This window comes from Artemia sp. Qi Xiang Cuo, chromosome 21 (genome assembly GCF_049724085.1).
Source record: "Artemia sp. Qi Xiang Cuo chromosome 21, ASM4972408v1, whole genome shotgun sequence".
Classification (NCBI taxonomy): Eukaryota; Metazoa; Arthropoda; class Branchiopoda; order Anostraca; family Artemiidae; genus Artemia; species Artemia sp. Qi Xiang Cuo.
In genome coordinates this window covers 28,411,799-28,436,144 of record NC_142814.1, presented here as the reverse complement: position 1 = coordinate 28,436,144, position 24,346 = coordinate 28,411,799, and the positions used below count along the sequence as shown (strand labels likewise).

Genomic DNA, 24,346 nt, shown 5'->3' with positions numbered 1-24,346 from the left:
GAAAGTGATTGGAAGGCAACTAACACCCCTTCCACGCCCACCATTTCCTCAAAAACATCCAATCAAAATTTTGAGATAGTCATTTTGTTCAGCGTAGTTGATTTCCAGATAGAAATTATGTTTTTGAGGAGGACACTCCCTAACAGCTCTCAGGGCAAGGGCTTTAAGTTATGCCCTGGGGCATATAAGAACGACGTTGGCACAATGTATTATTTATTATTTTTTTTTCCTTTAGACCAGGGCACTTAGTATTGAAGAAGTTGTCGTAGAAACTTGGAAAAGGGCTCATTCAATTGGAAATTGGAGTGGCTTGTGCCGTTTTTAATAGTCAAAAGTGATCGGATGGCACCTAACACCCCTTCTACACCCACCATTTCCCGACACACATCCAATCAAAATTTCGAAACTGCCCTTTTGTTCAGCCTTGTTGAGTTAAAAATAAAAATTATATTTTCGATGTTTGAACTTCCTCATCTTTTCTACGGCAATTGTTTTAAGTTATGCCCTGGGGGCATGTATGCCTTTTAAAGAAAGCGTTGTCGTAGAAACTTCAAAAAAGGGTCATTCGATTGGAAATTCAAAGGGCTAGTGCCCTTTTTAATAGTCCAAAGTAATTGGATGGCAACTACTCCCCCCCCCCCTAACGCCCACCTTTTCTCCAAACACCTCTAATCAAAATTTTGAGATAGCCATTTTGTTCAACGTAGTTTAAAATTATGGAAATTAAATATTTGAAGATGACAACCCCCCCCCCACAACCCTCAGGACCAAGGTTGTTCGTTTTGTCTTAGGGGCCTATATTGTTTCTTATAGAAAGCGTTGTAGTAGAAGCTTCAAAAATGGCTCATTTGACTGGAAATTGGAGTGGCTAGTGCCCTTTTTAATAGTCGAAAGTGATTAGAGAGCAACTAACCCCCTTTCCACGCCCGCCATTTCCTGGAATACGTCCAATCAAAATTTTGAGATAGCCATTTTGTTCAGCGTAGTTGATTTCCAGATAGAAATTATGTTTTTGAGGAGGACATTCCCCCACAGCCCTCAGGGCAAAGGTTGTAAGTTAAGCCCTGGGGGCATATAAGGCTTTTATAGAAAGCATTGTCGTAGAAACTTCAAAAAAGGCTCATTCGATTGGAAATTCAAAGGGCTCGTGCCCTTTTTAAAAGTCGAAAGGCAACTATCCCCCTTCCACGCCCACCATTTTCCAAGACACATCCATTCCAAATTTTGAGATAGCCATTTTGTTCAACGCAGTTAAAAGTTCTGGAAATTATGCCTTTGAGCAGGACACTCCCCCCAGAGTCTTCAGGGCAAAGATTATTATTATGTATTTCTAACTGACACTATACAGAGGTACAATACGTGGAGTATCACGAAGAAAAACACATAAAAATGTAACGCAAATTAATTTATAAATTAAAGATTACCAGTTACAGAGTAACACATAAAATTTATAAGAAACCAAAACAAAAGAGAAATAACATGAAAGGAGAAGGAAAAGAAGAAGAGAAAAAAAAATCACAACTTGCAGGATCTAACAAGCAGTAATATACAGAAATATGGACACAAGCTGTCAGTGTTATTATTATTATTTGATTTTACTCACTCTCTACAATACTAAAAAATGTGGGATGACCAAAGAGAGAAAAACAAACAAACAAACGCGATGGTGCGGAGAAAAACGGATACAAGCGGTATTTGAAAGTTCTCTGTGTAGAACTTTCTCTGTGATATTACTGTTACAGCAATATCAGGAACAAGAAATTTATTAATAATTACCCGGTTTTTAGTCCAACGTGGAAGAAACAACAAAAACTTACAAAATCTAAAATAAATAATCCGGATTCTTCTTAACTCATTATTCTTAAGTAGGGGAAAAATTGCAGAAGCAAAAAAAATTGAATGGTCACAAAAAGTTGACTAGAGCTTGGCCAACGCGAGTTTATTATATTTACTTCTATTGGCAACAATCTTAGCATATCCCAATTGAGTTTTCATATTAATATCTGAGACTGTGCGCTGACGCAAGCTCGGAAGACTATTAAATACCGAGCCATCGAAGAGAATCTACGAGAGAGATACTAAAGCCACCACAACGAAGGGGAGTACTAGAATTGTTATTAAAAGAAAGAAATGTACATCTATCTACATTAAGAGAAAGGCCTATGTCTGAAAAAGAAGTAGCAACACAAGAAACCATGTTAGATAGACCAGTTTTAGTACGGCTTATAAGAAGCAGGTCATCAGCGTAGGCAAGGTATGAAACATCGGAAAACCAGAGAGATAGGAAGCCGATATCTTTGCCAGAACTCCTGAAATACATAATTTAAAATGGGGTCGGAGATAAAACTCCACCTTGCCTTAAACCCCTTTTCACTTTAATAATAGAAGCTGGCGCCGATTTCAGCCGAAGAAAAGAATTAGAGTACCAGTAACGAAGAAGCATTATAACCGATAGATTGACACCGTAACCATGAAGAGCAGAAAAAAGCTGACTATGACTTACACTATCAAAAGCTTTTGATAGATCTAAAGCACAAAGATATATACTCTTTCTCTTAGAAGAATTCTCAAGAAGCAAAGAAGAATAGAATAGAATTTAAATTATTCTATTCTATACTCTTTCTCTTAGAAGAATTCTCAAGAAGCAAAGAAGATAATACACGATGTTCATGCTGACAACCTACTTCGGGCTTAAATCCAAACTGGTTATCTCTCTCAAGCATATTGTTAGTCTCAAAAGCTAGTAATACATGCTTAAGAACTTTACTGAAAGTGCTAGAGAAAATAATGGGTTGGTATGAAGAGAAAATAAAATGAGAATTTTCCCTCTTTAAAATTGAGGAAACAGCGCCACACAAAAACTCTCCGGTACACCAAAAGATCACATAAACACGTGAAAACGTAAATGTATATGGTCAATAAGGGGGGAACATTCTAATTAAAGATAAAATCTAGAGATACCATTATAATCAATATTATCTAATTTAAGTTCCTTAATTGCTTCAACTACGGATGAAAGAGAAATGGGGATACAAAGACGCTGAGATAGGGGGGGGGTACTAAAAATAGTAGAAAGAGAATGAGTATACAAAAAATGCACACGGTAATTAACATTAGAAAAAATAGACGAGTAATGGTCATGCCAGGCAGATGCAGTAAGACAATCACTACTTGGCAAATCACTTCTAATCGACTCAGAATTAATAACTTTTCGCCATTCTCTCTTTGAAACTGAAAAATTCATACCACAATAACGCATTGACTTAAGATACTTTTTTATATTCACTGTCGCGTCTTACGCTTAAGGTCAGATACAATTCCACAAGGCGGTCTATCACATTCATTCCAAACTTTTAACCAAAACTGCTTTATTTTTCAAGGTTTTTAAATTAGGATCTAAAGACCAAATAGGTTTTTGCGTACCACATCTAACACGTTGCAGCGGCACTGCAACTGCCTCGGCATCTTTTAGACATTTAATTATTTGACTATAATAGCATTCCAGGTCCTTTTGGCAATTTACTGGTATAGAGCACTGGAGCAGATGATAGGGAACTCGTATAGCAGGCAGCAGGTTTGTTAGTGTAAACGCATAGAGAGGGACATCAGCTTTCTTCCAATAACTTTTTTCAAACCATTTTGTAGACTGAGGTACTTTACGAATACTTACACGGTTTATGTTAAGCGTAAGAGTAAATGAAATAGGGAGATGGTCTAAGTCTTGTTCTTCAATATGTAGAAACACTATTGCTGTACTAATACTAGGTGAACAAATAATGTGATCAATATTACTCTTGCTGCCTGAAGGGTGAATATAAGAAAACGGATGAGTTTTGGGTATAATATGATAGGATGGAAGGCAATCTAACAACGAATCACTTCTCACGGGTAAAAGATTTACATCCGCATTAAATGCAATGATGATCATATAATGCAGAGAACTAGAAAGAACTTTTTCCACTGAACACTTGAGCGAGTTACATTCGTAGGAATATCTAGTCGCCAATCTGGCAGAACAATCATCGTACGGCAGATAAGAATTAATTAAAACTGTAGTGCCCATACGAACAGCCCAAAAAAAGTCATCCGAGTAAAAAATCACCGGCGAAACCAAATTGGGAGTGCGCTTAAAAACACAAGCTAGCCCACCGGATGGGCGGCTTCATATGGTTCTGGCAGTAGTAAAAAACACATCATGATGAAGGCTCCGACGCAGAACGTTAATGCTAAAGTCTGTAAGAAGATGCTCCTGTAGACAGACCAAATCAAAATCATTGTAGAGCTCATCAATAACGAAGTCCTTATCCTTTGTACCATTAATATTGAACGATATTATTGAAAACTCCAAAGTCATTGCAGAATGGGGGAACGCAACATTAGTTCCTTAGATACTGGGCAGGACAGACTATAAGAAGCATGGTTTTTAGCACAGTTAGCACACTTGGGAACGGCGCTACAAGGACTATCCTTAGTAGAAAGATGTGGCCCAGCACATCTGGCACATTTCGGGACATTGCTGGTGCAAGCACTGTGAAGGTGATCGTAAGACCGGCATTTGAAGCAGCATTTAGGTATTTCCTTAAATTGATGAATTCGAAAAAAATTAATATCCAACTTTAATTCCTTCTTTGAAAAACGCAGACTGATTGAACGAGTCCTCAAAGTCAAACTTGACTCACACAGTCTTAGCCAATCGATTGCACTTATTATACCTTGCAGTCGTTTAATAACTGAGTGGTCGACATCAACTGGGAAACCTCTGAGAATCCCAAAAAAGTGCTTGGATTGTACTTTAACTGTTGCTCCGGTAATAAAGTTCTGAACTGATGTACAGAATCTTCAGTTGCAGATTTATCAATATTGACATACCATCTGTCATTAACAGGTTTCACGCTACAAATTAATTAATGCCCAGCTATTTGATCGAGAACAGTTTTGCATTTAATCCAATAAAACAGCTCTGAAGGCACTTTAGAGACCATAATGAGTGTCAATTGCTGGGGTAGGTTTGGGTAGTTGAAGAAAATTCAACTGATAATTGTCCTGACATTTCAACAACCACTTGTTGTAGCTTCATAAAATTTTGAGAGTAAAGAAGTATAAGCATTTGCAGGGAGACATGGCACCTCAGTAGGTCGCTTTATCACAAACATAGGTACAAAAGTGTCGCTACTGTCAAGAGCTCTTAACAGAGAAATAATGTCACTAAAATGACTAGAAAATGCATTGTTCCCCTTACGTGCTGGGCAATCCGATTCAGGTGCACTTATTTGCCACAGTAAACTTTTAGCTTCTTTGACTATGTTCACGTCAAAAAACTCCATACCATGTCTTTTGATAATATCCTCCTCAATTCTGCTTAGCAAATTGCTTTGAATAGAATTCAGCACTGGGGAATATACAAGTTCAGGCGTTTCGTCAATGCTTTTCATAGCTATCGCAATCGCCACACAAATTAAAAAGTCCCAGTATTAATTCAAGAAAAAACACTGAATTAATGAATATCGAAATATAGGTCAAATTAAAAGCAAACTAGATTCCAATTTATAATCCTCTTAAGTTAACTCAGGTCAACAACTCACTTGGACTAAATGACCTATATTTTATGACCTCACCGAAATAAATCCAGACAGGCAATAATATCCAATTCAATTTTGGTGTTACCCCATTGAACTCTGAATGTAAATAAGATTCATTATTATTTCCTATTTTCTTCCTTTCTTTTCTAAAATGTCGTGGGGGCATATAAGGTTTTCAGTGAAATCTTTGTCGTAGACACTTGAAAAAGGGCTCATTCGATTTGAAATTCAAAGGGTTGACGCCCTTCCTGATTATAAAAAGAGTTTTAAGGGTAACTAACCCCCCTCTAAAGCTCACCATTTCCCCAATCACATCAAATCAAAGTTGCTTGATAGACATCTTGTTCAACGTAGTTTAAAGTTCTGGAAATTAGGTCTATGAGGATGACACCCCCCCCCCCCGACAGCCCTCCGGGCAAGGATTGTAAGTTAAAAACTTCAAAAAGGGCTCATTCGATTGGAAATTGAAATGGCTAGTGCCCTTTTAATAGTCGAAAGGGATTGGGAGGGAACTAATACCCCTTCCACGCCCACCATTTCCCAAGAAACATCCAATCAAAATTTTGAGATATCCATTTTGTTTCAACGTAGTTGAAAGTTCTGGAAATTATACCTTTGAGCAGGACACTCCCCCCACAGTCTTCAGGGCAAGGGTTATAAGTTATGCCCTGGGGGCATATAAGGTTTTCATTGAAATCTTTGTCGTAGAAACTTGAAAAAGGGTCCATTTGATTGAAGATTCAAAGGGCTAGTGCCCCTTTTAATAGTCGAAAGTGATTTGAGGGCAACTAACCCCCCTCTCATGCCCACCATTTATCCACACATTCAATCAAAATTTTGAGATAACCATATTGTTCAACGTATTTAAAAGTCTTAGAAATTAGATCTCTGAGGATGATAACCACCTCAGAGCTCTCAGGGCAAGGGTAGTAAGTTATGCCCTGGGGGCATATAAGCTTTTTTTCAATAGTGAAGTTGTAAAAACTGCCAAAAGGGCTCATTCGATTGAAAATTAGAAGGGCTTGTGCCCTTTTTAATAGTCGAAAGTGATTGGAAGATAACTTACACCCCTCTCACCAGTGGCGTCCCGAGACTCATTTCATTGGAGGGGCAGATCTTCGTAAATTTTACCGAATTGCTAGCTGATTTATGTCGAATTTTCAGCAGAAATCAAGAATTTCGGTAAATTGTGGGCAATTTTGCTAAATTTCTGCCGGACTTTTAGCCTTTGGCGAAAATTTTACCGAATGCCAAAAACATAGGAGGTGCGGCGCGCCCCTCCCCGCCTTCCCCTTTGGGACGCCCCTGCCTCTCACACGCACCATTACCCCAAACACATCCAATCAAAATTTTGAGACAACCATTTTGTTCGACGTAGCTAAAAAGTCTGGAGAGTATGTCTTTCAGGATGACACTCTCCCCATAACCTCCATGACAAGGTTTGTAAGTTATATCCTGGGGCCTATAAGTTTATTCTTATAGAACTCGTTGTTGTATAAACTTCAAAAAGGAATAATTCAATTTGAAATTGAACGGGCAAGTGCCCTTTTTGATAGTTCAAATTGATTGAAGGGTAAGTGACCCCCCTGTTACATCCGCCATTTCCCCAAACATATCTAATCAAAATTTTGAAATAGTCATTTTGTTCAGCGTAGTTGAAAGGTCTGGAAATAATTTATTTTAGGATGACACCCCCTCAGCCCTCAGGGCAAGGGTTGTAAGTTATGCCCTGGGGGCATATAAGGTTTTTATTGAAAGCGTTGTCGTAGAAACTTCAAAAGGGCTCATTGGATTGGAAATTGAAAGGGCTTGTGCCTTTTTTAATAGTTGAAAGTGATTGGAGAGTAACTCTCACGCCCACCATTTCCCCAAAGACTTCCAATCAAAATTTTGAGATAGCCGTTTTGTTTAACGTAGTTGAAAGTTCTTGAAATTAGGTCTTTGAGGATGACAACCCCCTCACAGCCCTCAGGGCAAGGATTGTAATTTATGCCCAGGGGGCATATAAGTTTTTTTTAGAATGCGTTGATGTAGAAACTAAAAAAGGACTTATATAATTAGAAATTGAAAGGAATAAGACCCTTTTGAATTGCCAAAAGGATTTTGACGGTTTCGTATTTTTACAATAGAGATTCATGTGTTTATAATGTGTTTCTATTATTTTTTCTTTTGTTTAGATTAGGGCACTTCGTATCGGGGGAGTTGTTCTAGGAACTCTGAAAAGGGCTCATTCGATTGAAAATTGAAAGGGCTAGTGCCCTTTTTAATAGTCGGAAGTGTTTGGAGGGCAACTAACCCCTCTCTCACGCCCACCATTTCCCCAAACACATCCAGTCAAAATTTTGAGATATCAATTTTCTTCACGTAATTTTCAATGTAGTTGAAAGTTCTGGAAATTAGGTCTCTGAGGATGACCCCCCCCCCCCAGCCGTCTGGGCAGGGGTTGTAAGTTTTGCCCTGGGGGCCTATAGGTTTTTATTGAAAGAGTAGTCGTAGAAACTTCAAAAGGGCTCATTCGATTGGAATTTGAAAGGGCTAGTGCCTTTTTTAATGGTTGAAAGTGATTGGAGAGTAACTCTCACGTCTACTAGACTCCGAAACACATTCACTAAAAATTTTTAGACTTCCACTTTCTTCACCGTATTGTAAAAGTCTGAAAATTAGGTCTTTGAGTATGGCAGCTCCCTCGCAGCCCTTTGCGCAAAGGTTGTAATTTATGCCCTGGTGGCATATAAGGTGCTTATAGAAAGCGTTGTCGTAGAAACTCAAAAAGGACTCATTCGATTGGAAATTGAAAGGGCTAGTGCCCTTTTTAATTGCCGAAAGTGATTGGAAGGTTTGATATTTTTATAGTAAAGATCGATGTGGGTGCAATGTATTATTATTATTTTTTTTTTGTCTAGACCAGGGCACTTCATATCGAAGGAGTTTTTGTAGGAATTTCAAAAAGGGCTCATTCGATTGAAAATAGAAAGGGCTAATGCCTTTTCTTATAGTCGAAAGTGATTGGAGGTCAACTAGTCTCCCCTCCTCACGCCCACCCTCCCGTTCCATTATGTTTAAAAACTAAATGTTGCCTTAAGATTAAATCAAAAGGCACTGTGTTAATGATAATTCCCAATAATGCATCTCAACAGTATCCCAAGAACGACTGAGGGTGTTATGTTCAAACTTTCGGGGCTACTTCTTAAAATTTAACCAAATCAAAATAGTGTAAGTGTATCCAAGCTATCAAAAAAAGTAAACAGATTTTTTTGGCGAGTGGTATCAAGTTTTCTATTTCAGGTCAACTAGAGGAGGTATGAAACTAAATTAAACACTACTATTTGTGTCCAGATTTATAAAAGGGAGTATTTTGTTAAAAATTGCTGAAAATGTTTCTCCAACATACAAATAGCAGGCCAAACTATAAAGTCTTAAAAAAACGAAAAGATTTAAAGAATTATTTTCTTTTTCCGTGAAAAGACTATGACAATATAAAACGAACAGAAATTAATTAAAAAAAACTTTTTCCACAAGATAAGTTTTTCAAAAAAAAGTAAAGAACTCCCTTAAACCACAAATGAGCAAAAATAAAATCAAATAATCGATCAAGCGTGAAACTACAACATATCAGTATCGATGAATAAATGAAACACAAATGAACAGAAATTACAATAAATAACCGAGTTAAACTCAAAACGAGCAGAAATTAACATGATCAGGGCTCAAAACCCCTATGCCTTCCCTAGGCCAGAACATAATTTGCACTTTACTGAAAAAATACAATGAATGTCCATTGTCAGTTTAATATACATATACTAATATTTAGTAATCAAAATGTAAATATTATTTGATTTATTAAAGTTATAAAAGTAAAACATTTATATTTTTTCAGTAATTAGTTGAATTTTATTTGTTCTTCTAAATGCGTTATTTGGAATTTCTAAGATGATTGATTTAAAAAAAAAATTGAGTTCATCTCAAATTTCATCTCAGCAAAATATTCCTCTGTAATTCGACACTAACTCACGCAACAGAAAGTAAAGTGAACTAAAGGAAGTGATAATAGTGAACTAAAGGATCCTACAACGAGCCTTTTTAGCCTCTTTTTTAGACTTTTTTGGACAACGAGCCAGCGAAGTCGGACAAGTTCTTTTGAATAAGCCGTTAGTATTTACTTAAGAACGTTTGTTTTTTTAAATTAAAATATTTTGCAGTGATCTAAATCACAAGTTTAAAGTACATTTTCAATTATAGGCATCCATTCTGAAGGATCGTTGTTTACATCTCTCTTTGGATTATCTTTCTGGGACATACTCTATGACTTGGACATACCTGATGCATTTATAGGAATACAGCAAGAAGCGCCTCTAGATTTGGACAGTTCATTTTATGAAAATCGAAAGGCGTTTATTGATGAAAGGCTTCAAAACATGAGAGAATGGAGAGAAGAAGAGGTCCGAAACACTTTCAATGCAGTTTGGGAGAAAAACTGCGATGTTATATCCTTAGTCAATTGGTCATTGCTGGGATCTGTGAATAATTGTGTTGTAAGTACTAAGAAACAATTAATAATGATGTCTACATTCTTGAAGGGGGTGGGGTGGGCTTGAGGGTCACATGCTAAAAAACCCATGCAAAAAAAATTCAGTTAAAGTAATAATTTTTGTAAAATTTATTAATTTTGTTTGTCAATTTATGTGAAAAATCCCTACCGTTAACTATTATTCTCTTCATCTTTCGAGTTTTACAGTAGATAGGAATACGCCTAAAAAATGACCTGTAAATTTTAATATTTTTAAACATCTGTTTTCAGGAGTTATTTCTTGACAAAATTTATCTGCTTTTCTCACTGGTAAGATTACTATCCAGATTTTGAGGTAAAGTCGTCTTAAAAGTGAACCTGCCATATGTTTTTCTTGCACCACGATTGATTTTGTATTAGATAACTTTGTGAAATCTGCATGTAGATTTTGATTAGCCTCAAAGTTTTTCATTAAGAAAAGTAATGCCAGGGAGTAAGGGATGATTTGACCTAGCAATGAGTGATATGTCTTCCAGGTATATATTATGCGGTCACTTCGTATGGAACAAATGGATGTAAAATCTAGGGTAACCATTAAAAATAATTTCTGGTTTTTGCACTTGGTCAGATTAACCTCTGAACAGCTCAATCGTAAAAAGTTAAAAGATAATCAATTTTACAAAAGAGAGTACTATTAACCAAACAGGAAAGGTGTTCTCCGTGTATTTATGTCTGAATCTTATGTTGTGCTAGTTTATGGCTTCGGTTTGATATGTCATACGTGTATGTAGAGGGGGGGGGGGGTTGGTGTTTGTTCAAAATTACGAACTACCCTAGAGCATAGAAACTCGTCTGTAACTAATGAAGAGCTATGCATATATCCACGGTGCGTATCATAACCCCGCTGATAGAATTCTGATAGCAAATCTGGTATATTTCTAATAGCAACACAACTTCACTGGGGACTTGACCTAAAGACTCCAAATTATGCAAATGGATTATATTTGAATATATGTTTTAGTAGAAAAGGTGGGCATGAACTACCTTGTAAACACCAAATGTATGTATAGAATTGAAATCTGTATGATTAGAAGTACAAATTGAACCTATTGCTCATCGTAACCCCAAACTTTTGGCAGGAAGGTAAGCATGTTGCACCTTACCTAAACTGTAACCACGGATTTTCATTCTCAGTGTCAAATTATCAAGTCGAACCTACGGACTGATCCATTGTTAAATGAGCTCAGTCGTAAAACGAGCCAAGCTTAGTCTTTTGCACAACTGAAATAATTTCAAGCTGTGACTGAATCGGTGAAAATGAGTTAATTCCTGTCTGGGTGTAAATGTAACCCAAGTTTTGACACGGTACAAAAGCGAGTCAAGTCCTGGTAAGGTCAACATGACCCAAGTTTTCCCTGATGTTGAACAAAGCTAAGTTCTGACATTTCAAAAATATAAGCCGAGTCCAAACTGTACTGTTACCTGGTTTAAAATTGATCTAAGTCCTGAATTGGTGTAAAAATGTTTTTTAAGAGCTAAGCCCAAGCTGCACATAGTTCCCTCAGAGTCATCTTTCTCAGCAGAATGGTTGGCAGATAGCTCCTTGTTTTAATTGGAAACTTGTTATGATTTTAATTTATATGATTGCTGGGAGAAAACAGGCCCTTGGCCCCTCCAATGGTCTCTTCTCCACTCACTACTAGCTTTTTAGCAGAGAGATATTTGTCTCGCACCTTGCTTCAAGTGTAATAATGCAAAAATATTCAATCTACAATGTTTTAGAGATAATTACTTGGCTAAAAAAAAAAAAAAAAAGAGAGAGAGAGAGAGAGAGAGAGAGAGAGAGAGAGAGAGAGAGAGAGAGAGAGAGAGAGAGAGAGAGAGAGAGAGAGAGAGAGAGAGAGAGAGAGAGAGAGAGAGAGAGAGAGAGAGAGAGAGAGAGAGAGACAGACACACACACACAGACAGACAGACAGACAGAGAGAGAGAGAGAGAGAGAGAGAGAGAGAGAGAGAGAGAGAGAGAGAGAGAAAGAGAAAGAAAAGAACTGTCATCCTAATCCAGTAATTGAGATAAATGAGCACTTGAACGAGGTCTTAACCTTACTTATCTGTTCAATTACCTAGGACAAAACAGTATAACCAAATCGAAATGTCCGAATCTTTGCAAGCTGTTGTAAGTTTACAAGCAAAATCATCTCAAATCTAACGAAATATTTCCAAGTAATTAAATTTCATTAGGGCTCATGAGAGTAAATACCACCTGCCTAAATGGGTTTTGACGCCTTACTTTCCTTACACGGCACGGTGGAGCGTCTACCATAAAGCTCTCTTATGGTATCCCATGTTAGGTAAAACTTGTGAAACCCATGCATGCTAGTAAAATTATTCAAAAAAATACATACAAAATAAGATTGGTTCTATCCATATTGGCATCCCATAGGTCAGTGAAACTTAAAAACAAATCTGGAACAATTAAAGACTCTATGGGCTGGATTTGAGTTACAAAACAGAGTGGTTTATTGGTTTCTGGAACCAATTATAGATTTAAAACCCTTCAAGCTGGTCTGGAAACATTGTACAAATTCGAAAATCCCAAAAGAAAACTGAAAGAGAAATTACATTAAAATATCCCTCAGTAGTTCTTTGTAATTTTTTGTATATTTACCTAAAAGCTCATTATGCACAAAGCTAAATTTTTTTAATTGCCAACTAATTTTACTGGCAGAAAAACCTCTTGAAATAAATTTTTGGCTAAGCGTTTGACATCTATTTTTGAAATCTGTGTAATTACTGCAAATTCTTGCATACCTAAATAGTTAGGAATAAAAAGCTGAATAAGTGATATCTGAATGTATCTTACTTTCGAAGAATGGGAAATTAATTACTTCAAAATTTAAATCATCAGTATTAATATATATTTTAAAAGTTAATTTATAATCATCTGAAATATTAATATTGAAATCTCAAAATGTTCAGAGTATCCTGTCCCATAGCTAGGCTCCAAAATTATCTCTAGTGAATAAATATTTTCTGAAATCTCTATAAACTCCGCACAAATAATTACCAAGAGATCATCCAAATATCTTTTATTATTTGAAAGGTAATATTTTACATTACTTGGGCTATTTTTATTTATCATTTAATTATATTCTAATTGACTTAAAAAAAAGTCTGCTATAAATGGACTGGTATTCCCAACCATATGAATGCCAATAATTTGTTTATATAAATTACATTTAAACCTTATAAAAGTATTGACCAAAAAAATTTTCAGTAAATCATATGTCATGTCCAAGCTATAACATCCTGAACTAATAGTACTTTTAAAGAAATTCGTCCATCGGGCTTTTTTTTATTAAAAGTATCTATTTTTAAAAATCTCATATTAGACAAAAGAAAAGATTTCTTAATAACCGTTCTCAATTTTTCGAACACTAAATTAAGTGACAGATTTGTATACAGTGTAGCAAAATCAAATGCATAGACTCTCTTAGCTGAAACCATAGCCAAAGAGTCTTTCACTTGTAATGAATTACTAACACTCCAATATGGATTAAAGTTAGAAAAAATTATAATTCCAGAGCAACATGCTTTAAATTTATGTCTAATTTCTCCTAAAATTAAAGACAGGTCAGTGGCCACAAATCTGGTTGGACACCTCGCTGCTCCAGCAATAAAACGTGGTTTAGGTGGATTTTTATACAATTTCACCGTCCAATATAAGAAAAGACTCTTAAATTTAAAAAATGTTATATAATGAATCCCGAGGCTTATTAAGGAGATGCACTCGTGGTTCTTAAAAGAGGTGATAGTCGCTAATGTTTGTCAATTGCTACTACTACTACTAACAACTCACCGCAGCACCAAGCCGCCTGAGGCCAACACAGCTACGCACACTCCTCCTCCATCCCAATTTATTCAAAACCTCCCTTTTTACACCCGCACACGAAGTTCCCATTTTCTTTAAATCTTTCTTTATGACGTCCTCCCGTCCCAGACGGGGACGACCTGCTTTCCGTTTAGCCCTAGACGGTTGGCTGAAAAGAACAATCTTCGGCAATATGTCATCCTTCATCCGCATAACGTGCCTTAACCACCTCAACCATTCCTTCATTATATCCCTAGAGAGTGGTATTGAACCACATTTTTCGTATAGCCTATTGTTTGAAATACAGTCAGTGTAGGAAGCAAATCAAATCAGGAGTTTTAACTTGCCAACTTTATTCCCCTTGAAAGTCGTCTGGTAGGACTTAAATCCATAAGTTTAGGTTGCCTAGGCTCTTAGAGCCTATGGCATCGAATATTCAACTCTTCCATAGACTTGAGTTGGCAATTGATCTTGCTACACGGTGGATGGATCGTGGCAGAAAGTTCCAAATATAACCACAGAGAAATTACTATCAACAGAGAACGATTCCGCGCCTAATTGGAGGGGGATTAGTGGTACATCTAAACCAGCTACATTGGTCACATAGAGATGAACAAAATGTATTTTAAGGTTATATTTTAACTAAGAAATGCGCAAAACTTCTGATCTCTTTGCACTCCCCTATATGGTATATACCGAGTAGATTTCGACCCAACAACCCTAGTCCCCTTTTATTCGAGCTTATTCATAGCTAAAGCCTTCTGGGTTACTGAAGGTTAGTTTAAAATTTTAGCCCGACTTGATCACTAGTTTTGTTATTTGCCATAAATAAGCTTTTTCTTTGGTATGTGTTTACTTTAGTCTCTGCTCACCCCCTAAGAACCGGAGTTGTCAAGTGATTTGGTTTTACGCAACTTGTTGGAAGCAGAGATTACCGTATAAGCTCCTTTGGATAGTTTCTTGTCTGACTGATATTCTGCAAAAGAATAACCTCATTATTAAAATTGGTCATTTCATTGTCTTAAATGAGACGATGGGAACACAAGATTAGAGGGGAGAAATCACAATATAAGAGAAAACTTTTTTTGGTCTAGTGATAAATCGACATTTGTGCGAACTCTCCTATAGCTACTTATACTCCTTTTTTCCAAGGGTTTAGTTCTGAGCATTGGCTTACCAGGATTTGTTGGCATTTGTGAGAGGTTTACTAAAAACTACCGTGTATGGAGATCTGGCTTTCCAGATCTTACTGTTTGGAACCCTGAGACACGGGTGAGTATACAGCTCCATATCTCTCTTCCCCTCTCCCCCTCTCTGTATCTCTCTCTCTCTCTCTGTCTCTCTTTTTCTCTCTCTCCGTCTCTCTCTCTCTCTCTCTCTCTCTCTCTCTCTCTCTCTCTCTCTCTCTCTCTCTCTCTCTCTCTCTCTCTCTCTCTCTCTCTCTCTCTCTCTCTCTCTCTCTCTCTCTCTCTCTCTCTCCCTCTCTCCTCTCCTCTCCCCGTCTCTCTGTATTTTTCTCTCTCTCACTGTCTCTTTTTTCTCTCTCTTTCTCTCTTCTTCTCTCTCTCTTTCTCTCTCTCTTTCTCTCTCTCCCCCTCTCTTTCTCTCCCTCTCTCTCTCCCCTTTCTCTCTCTCTCTCTCCCTCTTTCTCTTTCTGTCTCTCTCTCTCTCTCTCTCTCTCTCTCTCTCTCTCTCTCTCTCTTTCTCTCTCTCTCTCTCTCTCTCTCTCTCTCTCTCTCACTCACTCACTATCTCTCAATCTCTCTCTCTCTAAAAATCTCTCTCTCTCTCTCTCTCTATCTATCTCTCTATGTATCTATCTATCTATCTATATTTTTCTCTTCTCTCCCTCTCTCTCTCTCTCTGTGGGGAATTTTCATAGTTGGTGTAGATACTAATAAATTTTTGAATCGTGTTGGAATTACATTTGTTCTTACTACTCTGAGTACCATTACCAACATTAATGATATTAATCATAGACAGTGCAGTAGTGCTGCATTATTGAGAGGGGGGTCAACTCTTGGTCAACTGAATCCCCTTTGAATTAAACCCCCCTTTTAACTCAACCCCCATGCAACTCGACCCAAGGCTCAAGAAAAGTTTGAACCTGTACTGATTAGGAGCTCGAAATTTGCTCCAAACTTCAGTTGCTGATCAAGTATTATAATTAGCTTGTCTGAAATTGTGTGAATGGGAAGGAGTGAGGGTCGTTGAATTTGGGCCTTGGCTCCAAATTCAAAATATCTTTTTCTCTGGCCACAATTAAATTCTAATAAGATGTAGTCTCTAGTCTTGGAATACACAATAGTAAGAAAGAATTTAAGAAATATTGTGAGGTATAATGAAGAAATCGAAGTTTCCCAGGATTAAAAATTTCTGCTGCAAAAAAGGGTCTAAAAGAACATTGTGACGGTAGCAATTAATACGCGTATTTTGAATATAGAGTCAGTCCTCTTTTTATTTGGAATTTTCGGGTGAAGTATGCTATCATCAAAACCAGTGACCCGTTAATTCACACCTTTATGGGGTGGGGGAAATAAAACCCTAATTCAAAGAATCTTGGATAACTACCGATTTCAACGCCCCTATGAGGTTCCAGCGACCTGCTAGTGCTGCAAAGAAAAAATAAAGAAAAAGAAGATACTTCTGGGCATCAAGCTCTTTTTAGTAACTCCCAAGAATTTATCATAGTGTTGAGTTGATAATAAATGGCATTTATCCTTTTTTTTCTCACTTAGTGATTTTTTCAATTTTTTTTTTCACTTGAAAATGGGACTGGGAAGGTGAGTATCCAGGAGAGGAGTTTTAAACCCCACTTTAAGGGTTTTCAATCATACAGATTTCAGTGGTAGACCTTTTATTGTTTCGAGCCTCTACACTCCAGAAATAAAACTAAAATCATATTTCGGTGCCATAAAGTATTTTATGATGGTGTTGTCATTATGAAAATACAAATAGAAGTGCCTTGTTAGTACTGGAGAAACAAAAAAGAAGAAAGAACGCTTATCAGCGTTTCCAGCTCCTTATTAGTTCTTATAAATTTGTTTCCGCTATAAACTTTTACTATTAAGATCAATCTAAATAATAACTATGATTCCTTAATCAGTATTAGGGGCAAATTTTTCTTGCGAGGCTATGGGTCGTGGTTTTCTCTATCCTGTGTTGCAGCTATTGCTGCAACCATAAGATTCAAGTGTGTTTGGGCCCTGGGCATGAATTTTTTAGTAATTTAAAATATATACGACATAACGGTAAATTTTATTTTTTAGAGGGGGAAATAATTTGGCAGTCAAGAAGCGGAAAATATAAAACACTTACACATGCATTAACCAATGAATAAACACCATTTCATTCGATTCAACTTTTATCCCTTCCAGCAAAACGGGCTGAATTATATTTTCTAGTTATGTTGTTGATTTGAGGAGGGTTGAGCTGAACGGGGTTGAGTCAAACAGGGTTGAGTTGCATGAGGACTGTGGTAAATTAGGGTCGAATTGCATGGGGGTTGAGTCGAGTGGAGTTGATTTGCACAAGGGTTCAGTTGAAAGGGGATTGAGTTGCACGAGAGAATAGTTAAATGGGTTCAATTGCATGGGGTTGTGTTGGATGAGGACTGAGTTCCATGAGTGTTGAGTTGGAATTGAGTTGAGTTGAATGGGGGCTCATTTGAACGGGGGTTGAGTTAAAGAGGGTGTAGTTAAATGGGGGGTTGAGTTGTACGAGGCTTCAGTTAAATTGGATCAGTTGCACACGGTTCGATTAAACGAGGATCCAGTTGCACGGAAACCGCCTTCAGGTTGCCAAAAGGGTGGATCTGCAATACTTCAGCATGGGTATTATGTTGAAACTTTTAGAGCATGCTGAAAAGAATGTTGAATTAAGTGGAAAACACTGTGTACAACAATGCTAGGCAATATCCCAGGAACGGCTGAGGGTGTTTAGTTGAAGCCTTCAGGGCAGGTTGTGGGGAATATTATGCTAAATCTAAAGATACTGCTTGCATCCAGGTTGTCAAAAGGACGCATATGCAATGTGCCAGGAACGGCTAAGCTTATTCCGTTGAAACTTTCAGGGGAATGTTGGGGGGGGGGATGTAGAAATGCGCATTGAGGTTGTCAAAAGGGCGTATTCACAATATTCCAGGAACAGCTAAGGGCATTAAGTTGGCCTTTCGTGGCATATTGAACTAAATCAAAAGACACTATGTGCATCTAGAATACTAGGTTGTCAAGAGTGCGTAGCTGTAGTATCTTAGGAACCATTATGGGCATTAAATTAAAACTTCCAGAAAACTTTGAGGGGAATGCTGAACTATATTAAAAGACACTGTATGCATCCAGGTTGTCAAATGGGAATATCTGCAATGCGCCAGAAATGGCTAAGGTTGTTCAGTTGAGACTTTCAGGGCATTTTTGATGGGGATGCTGAACTAAATCAAAAGACGCTATGTGTATCGGGTTACCAAAAAAAGGTGTATCTGCAATATTTCAGGAACAGCTAAGAGTTTTCATTTGAAAATTTCAGGGAATATTGAGGGGGTGTTTACATAAATCAAAATATCCGATGTGCATCCAGATTGTCGAAAGGGTATATCCAAAATATCTTAGAAGCAGCTTAGAGTATTAAGTAGAAACTTTCAAGGTATGTTGATACAGATAGTAGACTGAATCAATTGACACTACGCGCATCCAGGTGGTCAAGAGAGTGTATCTACAATATCTTGGGAACAGCTAAAGGCATTAAATTGGAACTTTCAAGGCATGTTGAACTGAATGAAAATACATCATGTTCATCCAGGTTGTCAAAAGGGTGCATATGCTAGATATCAGAAACAAATAAGGGTAAGTTCAAACTTTCAGAGAATTTTGAGGAGCATATTGAAATAAATCAAAAGCCATGATGTCCATTGAGGTTGTCAAAATGGCGTCTCTGCTATATTTCAGGAACTTCTAAGGTATTCGATTGAAACTTTATATGCATGTTGAGAAGCATGTTGAACTAAATCAAAAGCCACTACTTGCATCCATTATGTCAAAACGGGATATTTGTAATAGCTCAGGAACAGTTTAGGCTATTAAGTTGAAATTTTTAGGGAATGTTGAACTAGATCAGAACACACGTTTTGATTCTGTTTGTATTTGTCAGAATTTATTTGTTTCTTTCCATTTTCTTTCTTTATACTCCATCAGTGTAGTATTTTATATTTATGATGAGCAATAAATTTATCCATACATACATATAGACATACATACTATGTGCATCCAGGTTGTCAAAATCGCATATATGCAGTATTTAAGTAACGGCTAAGGGTTTTAAGTTGAAACTTTCAGGATTTGTTGACGAGAATGATGAACTAAATCAACATAAAAAATTAAAAAATTATGTCCAATTTATAAATAGGAAGTCAAAATCTTAATTTTTAAGCAACATAAGAAAAAAAAGTACAAATGTTCCTTTTATTAAGCAATAAGAAAAACCAATGCCAATTAAAAGCGAGCATAAATTAACCAAAAAACTTTTTCTAAAACATGAGTTTTCTAACAAAAGTAGGGAGCTAAATCAAACCAAAGACGAGGAGCAATTAAGTCATTTAATAAATCAAACTTAAAACAAACCGAAATCATAAAACAGCCAGATATCAGCCCAATAGCGCTGCCTAAGTAAAGAATGATGGGGGACAATGTATTATTTTTTTTTTTTGTCGTCTTAGACCAGGGCACTTTGTATCGAAGGAGTTGTCGTAGAAACTTCGAAAAGGGCTCATTCGATTGGAAATTGGAGTGGCTAGTGCCCTCTTTAATAGTAGAAAGTGATCGGAGGGCAACTAAGCCCCCCCCCACGCCCATCATTCCCCCAAACACATCAAATCAAAATTTTGAGATAGCCATTTTGTTCAGCGTAGTTGATTTCCAGATAGAAAATATGTTTTCGAGGAGGACACTCCCCCACAACCCTCAGGGCAAGGGTTTTAAGTTATGCCGTGGGGGCATATAAGAACGATTTTGGCACAATGTATTATTTATTACTTTTTTTCCTTTAAATCAGGGCGCTTCGTATGGAAGAAGTTGTCGTAGAAACTTCGAAAAGGGCTCATTCAATTGGAAATTAGAGTGGCTGGTGCCCTTTTTAATAGTCGAAAGTGATTGGAAGGCAACTAACACCCCTTCCACGCCCACCATTTACCGAAACACATCCAATAAAAATTTTCAGATAGCGATTGTGTTCAGCGTAGTTGATGGCTATCTAAAAATTTCGATTGGATGTTGTTGGGGAAAAGTAGGCGTGAGAGGGGGGTTAGTTGCCCTCAAATCGTTTTCGACTATTAAAAAGGACACTAGCCCTTTGAATTCCCAATCGAATGAGCCCTTTTCAAGTTTCTATGACAAAGATTTCAATAAAAACCTTATATACCCCCAGGGCATAACTTACAGCCCTTGCCCTGAAGACTGTAGGGGGAGTGTCCTGCTCAAAGGTATAATTTCCTGAACTTTAAACTGCGTGGAACAAAATGGCTATTTCAAAAGTTTTGAATGGATGTGTTTGGGGAAATGGTGGCCATGGAAGGGGTGTTAGTTGCCTTCCAATCACAGTCGACTATTAAAATGGGAACTAGCACTTTGAATTTACAATTAAATATGCCCTTTTTGAAGTTTCTACGGCAACGCGCTCTATAAAAATCTTATGTGCCCCCAAGGTAAAACTCACAACCCTTGCTATGAGGGTTGTGAGGGGGTTGTTATCCTCAAAGACCTAATTTCCAGAAATTAAAACTACGTTGAACAAAATAGGTATCTAAAAATTTGGATTGGATGTGTTTGGGGAAAAGGTGGGAGTGAGAGGGGGGTTAGTTGCCCTTCAATCACTTTCGAGTATCTAAAAGGCTCTAGCCCTTTGAATTTCCAATCGATTGAGCCTTTTTTGAAATTTACACAACAACGCCTTTTATAAAAACCTTATATGCCCCCAGGGCATAACTTAAAACCCTTGCCCTGAAGGATATGGGGGAGTGTCCTCCTCAAAAACATAATTTCTATCTGGACATTTGATCGCATTTTCAGGGCATTTTGATGGGGATGCTGAACTAAATAAAAAGACGCTATGTGTATCGGGTTACCAAAAAAAGGTGTATCTGCAATATTTCAGGAACAGCTAAGAGTTTTCAGTTGAAAATTTCAGGGAATATTGAGGGGGTGTTTACATAAATCAAAATACTCGATGTGCATCCAGATTGTCAAAAGGGTATATCCAAAATATCTTAGAAGCAGCTTAGAGTATTAAGTAGAAACTTTCAAGGTATGTTGATACAGATAGTAGACTGAATCAATTGACACTACGCGCATCCAGGTGGTCAAGAGAGTGTATCTACAATATCTTGGGAACAGCTAAAGGCATTAAATTGGAACTTTCAAGGCATGTTGAACTGAATGAAAATACATCATGTTCATCCAGGTTGTCAAAAGGGTGCATATGCTAGATATCAGAAACAAATAAGGGTAAGTTCAAACTTTCAGAGAATTTTGAGAAGCATATTGAAATAAATCAAAAGCCATGATGTCCATTGGGGTTGTCAAAATGGCGTCTCTGCTATATTTCAGAAACTTCTAAGGTATTCGATTGAAACTTTATATGCATGTTGAGAAGCATGTTGAACTAAATCAAAAGCCACTACTTGCATCCATTATGTCAAAACGGGATATTTGTAATAGCTCAGGAACAGTTTAGGCTATTAAGTTGAAATTTTTAGGGAATGTTGAACTAGATCAGAACACACTTTTTGATTCTGTTTGTATTTGTCAGAATTTATTTGTTTCTTTCCATTTTCTTTCTTTATACTCCATCAGTGTTGTATTTTACATTTATGATGGGCAATAAATTTATCCATACATACATACAAACATACATACTATGTGCATCCAGGTTGTCAAAATCGCATATATGCAGTATTTAAGTAACGGCTAAGGGTTTTAAGTTGAAACTTTCAGGATTTGTTGACGAGAATGAGGAACTAAATCAACATAAAAAATTAAAAAATTATGTCCAATTTATAAATAGGAAGTCAAAATCTTAATTTTTAAGCAACATAAGAAAAAAAGTACAAATGTTCCTTTTATTAAGCAATAAGAAAAACCAATGCCAATTAAAAGCGAGCATAAATTAACCAAAAAACTTTTTCTAAAACATGAGTTTTCTAACAAAAGTAGGGAGCTAAATCAAACCAAAGACGAGGAGCAATTAAGTCATTTAATAAATCAAACTTAAAACAAACTGAAATCATAAAACAGCCAGATATCAGCCCAATAGCGCTGCCTAAGTAAAGAATGATGGGGGACAAATGTATTTTTTTTTTTTTTTGTCGTCTTAGACCAGGGCACTTCGTATCGAAGGAGTTGTCGTAGAAACTTCGAAATGGGCTCATTCGATTGGAAATTGGAGTGGATAGTGCCCTCTTTAATAGTCGAAAGTTATTGGAGGGCACATAAGCCCCCCCCCCACGCCCATCACTCCCCCAAACACATCAAATCAAAATTTTGAGGTAGCCATTTTGTTCAGCGTAGTTGATTTCCACATAGAAAATATGTTTTCGAGGAGGTCACTCCCCAACAACCCTCAGGGCAAGGGTTTTAAGTTATGCCGTGGGGGCATATAAGAACGATTTTAGCACAATGTATTATTTATTATTTTTTTTCCTTTAGATCAGGGCGCTTCGTATCGAAGAAGTTGTCGTAGAAACTTCGAAAAGGGCTCATTAAATTGGAAATTAGAGTGGCTTGTGCCCTTTTTAATAGTCGAAAGTGATTGGAAGGCAACTAACACCCCTTCCACGCCCACCATTTACCGAAACACATCCAATAAAAATTTTCAGGTAGCGATTGTGTTCAGCGTAGTTGATTTCAAGATAGAAATTATGTTTTTGAGGAGGACACTCCCCCATATCCTTCAGGGCAAGGGTTTTAAGTTATGCCCTGGGGGCATATAAGGTTTTTATAAAAGGCGTTGTTGTGTAAATTTCAAAAAAGGCTCAATCGATTGGAAATTCAAAGGGCTAGAGCCTTTTAGATACTCGAAAGTGATTGAAGGGCAACTAACCCCCCTCTCACTCCCACCTTTTCCCCAAACACATCCAATCAAAATTTTTAGATACCTATTTTGTTCAACGTAGTTTTAATTTCTGGAAATTAGGTCTTTGAGGATAACAACCCCCTCACAACCCTCAGGACAAGGGTTGTGAGTTTTACCTTGGGGGCATATAAGGTTTTTATAGAACGCGTTGTCGTGGAAACTTCAAAAAGGGCTCATTCGATTGTAAATTGAAATTGCCAGTGCCCTTTTTAATAGTCGAAAGTGTTTGGAAGGCAACTAATACCCCTTCCATGCCCACCTTTTCCCCAAACACATCCAATCATAATTTTGAAATAGCCATTTAGTTCCACGCAGTTTAAAGTTCAGGAAATTATACCTTTGAGCAGGACACTCCCCCTACAGTCTTCAGGGCAAGGGCTGTAAGTTATGCCCTAGGGGTATATAAGGTTTTTATTGAAATCTTTGTCGTAGAAACTTGAAAAGGGCCCATTCGATTGGGAATTCAAAGGGCTAGTGTCTTTTTTAATAGTCGAAAACGATTTGAGGGCAACTAACCCCCCTCTCACGCCTACCTTTTCCCCAACACATCCAATCTAAATTTTTAGATAGCCATTTTATTCAACGTAGTTGAATGTTAAGGAAATTAGGTCTTTTAGGATGATAACCTCCTCAGAGCCCTCAGTGCAAGGGTTGTAAGTTATACCCTACTGGAATATAAGGTAAAGAAGGTTGTTGTGGAAATTTCAAAAAGGGATCATTTGATTGAAAACTGAAATTGCCCTTTTTATAGTCGAAAGTGAGTGGAGAGTAATTAACACCCCTCACGCGCGCCATTTGCCCAAGAACATTCAACCAAAGTTTAATGATAGCCATTTTGTTCAACGTAGTTGAAATTTCTGGAAATTTATGTATTTAAAGATGACAAACCCCCCAGAGCCCCCAGGGCTAAGGTTGTAACTTTTGCCCTCAAAATTTTGATATAGCCATTTTGTTTAACGTAGTTGAAAGTTCTGGAAGTTAGGTCTTAGAGTATGACAACCACTGTAACAGCTTTTAGGGTAAGGGTTGTAATTTATGCCCTGGGGGCATATAAGGTGTTTTTAGAAAGCGTTGTCGTAGAAACTCAAAAAGGGCTCAGTTGATTGGAAATCGAAAGGCCTAGTGTCCTTTTTAATAGTCGAAAGTGATTGGAAGGATTGAAATTTTTATAATAAAGATCGATGTGGGTATAATGTTTTATTTTTTATTGTTGTTGTTTAGACCAGGGCACTTCGTATCGATTCGATACGATATGGCTACGGCTCATTCA

At 37.2% G+C, this 24,346-nt stretch overlaps 1 protein-coding gene across 1 annotated transcript in view; it reads left to right on the top strand.

The window, feature by feature from the left end:
- LOC148939413 (fanconi-associated nuclease 1-like) overlaps positions 1 to 24,346 on the top strand; it is a 70,113-nt gene that overhangs the window by 32,847 nt on the left and 12,920 nt on the right. Inside the window, exons 8-9 of the mRNA XM_089106570.1 lie at positions 9,819 to 10,111; positions 15,109 to 15,228. Coding sequence (XP_088962696.1) covers positions 9,819 to 10,111; positions 15,109 to 15,228 — 413 coding nt within the window. The remainder of the gene's footprint in view (positions 1 to 9,818; positions 10,112 to 15,108; positions 15,229 to 24,346) is intronic.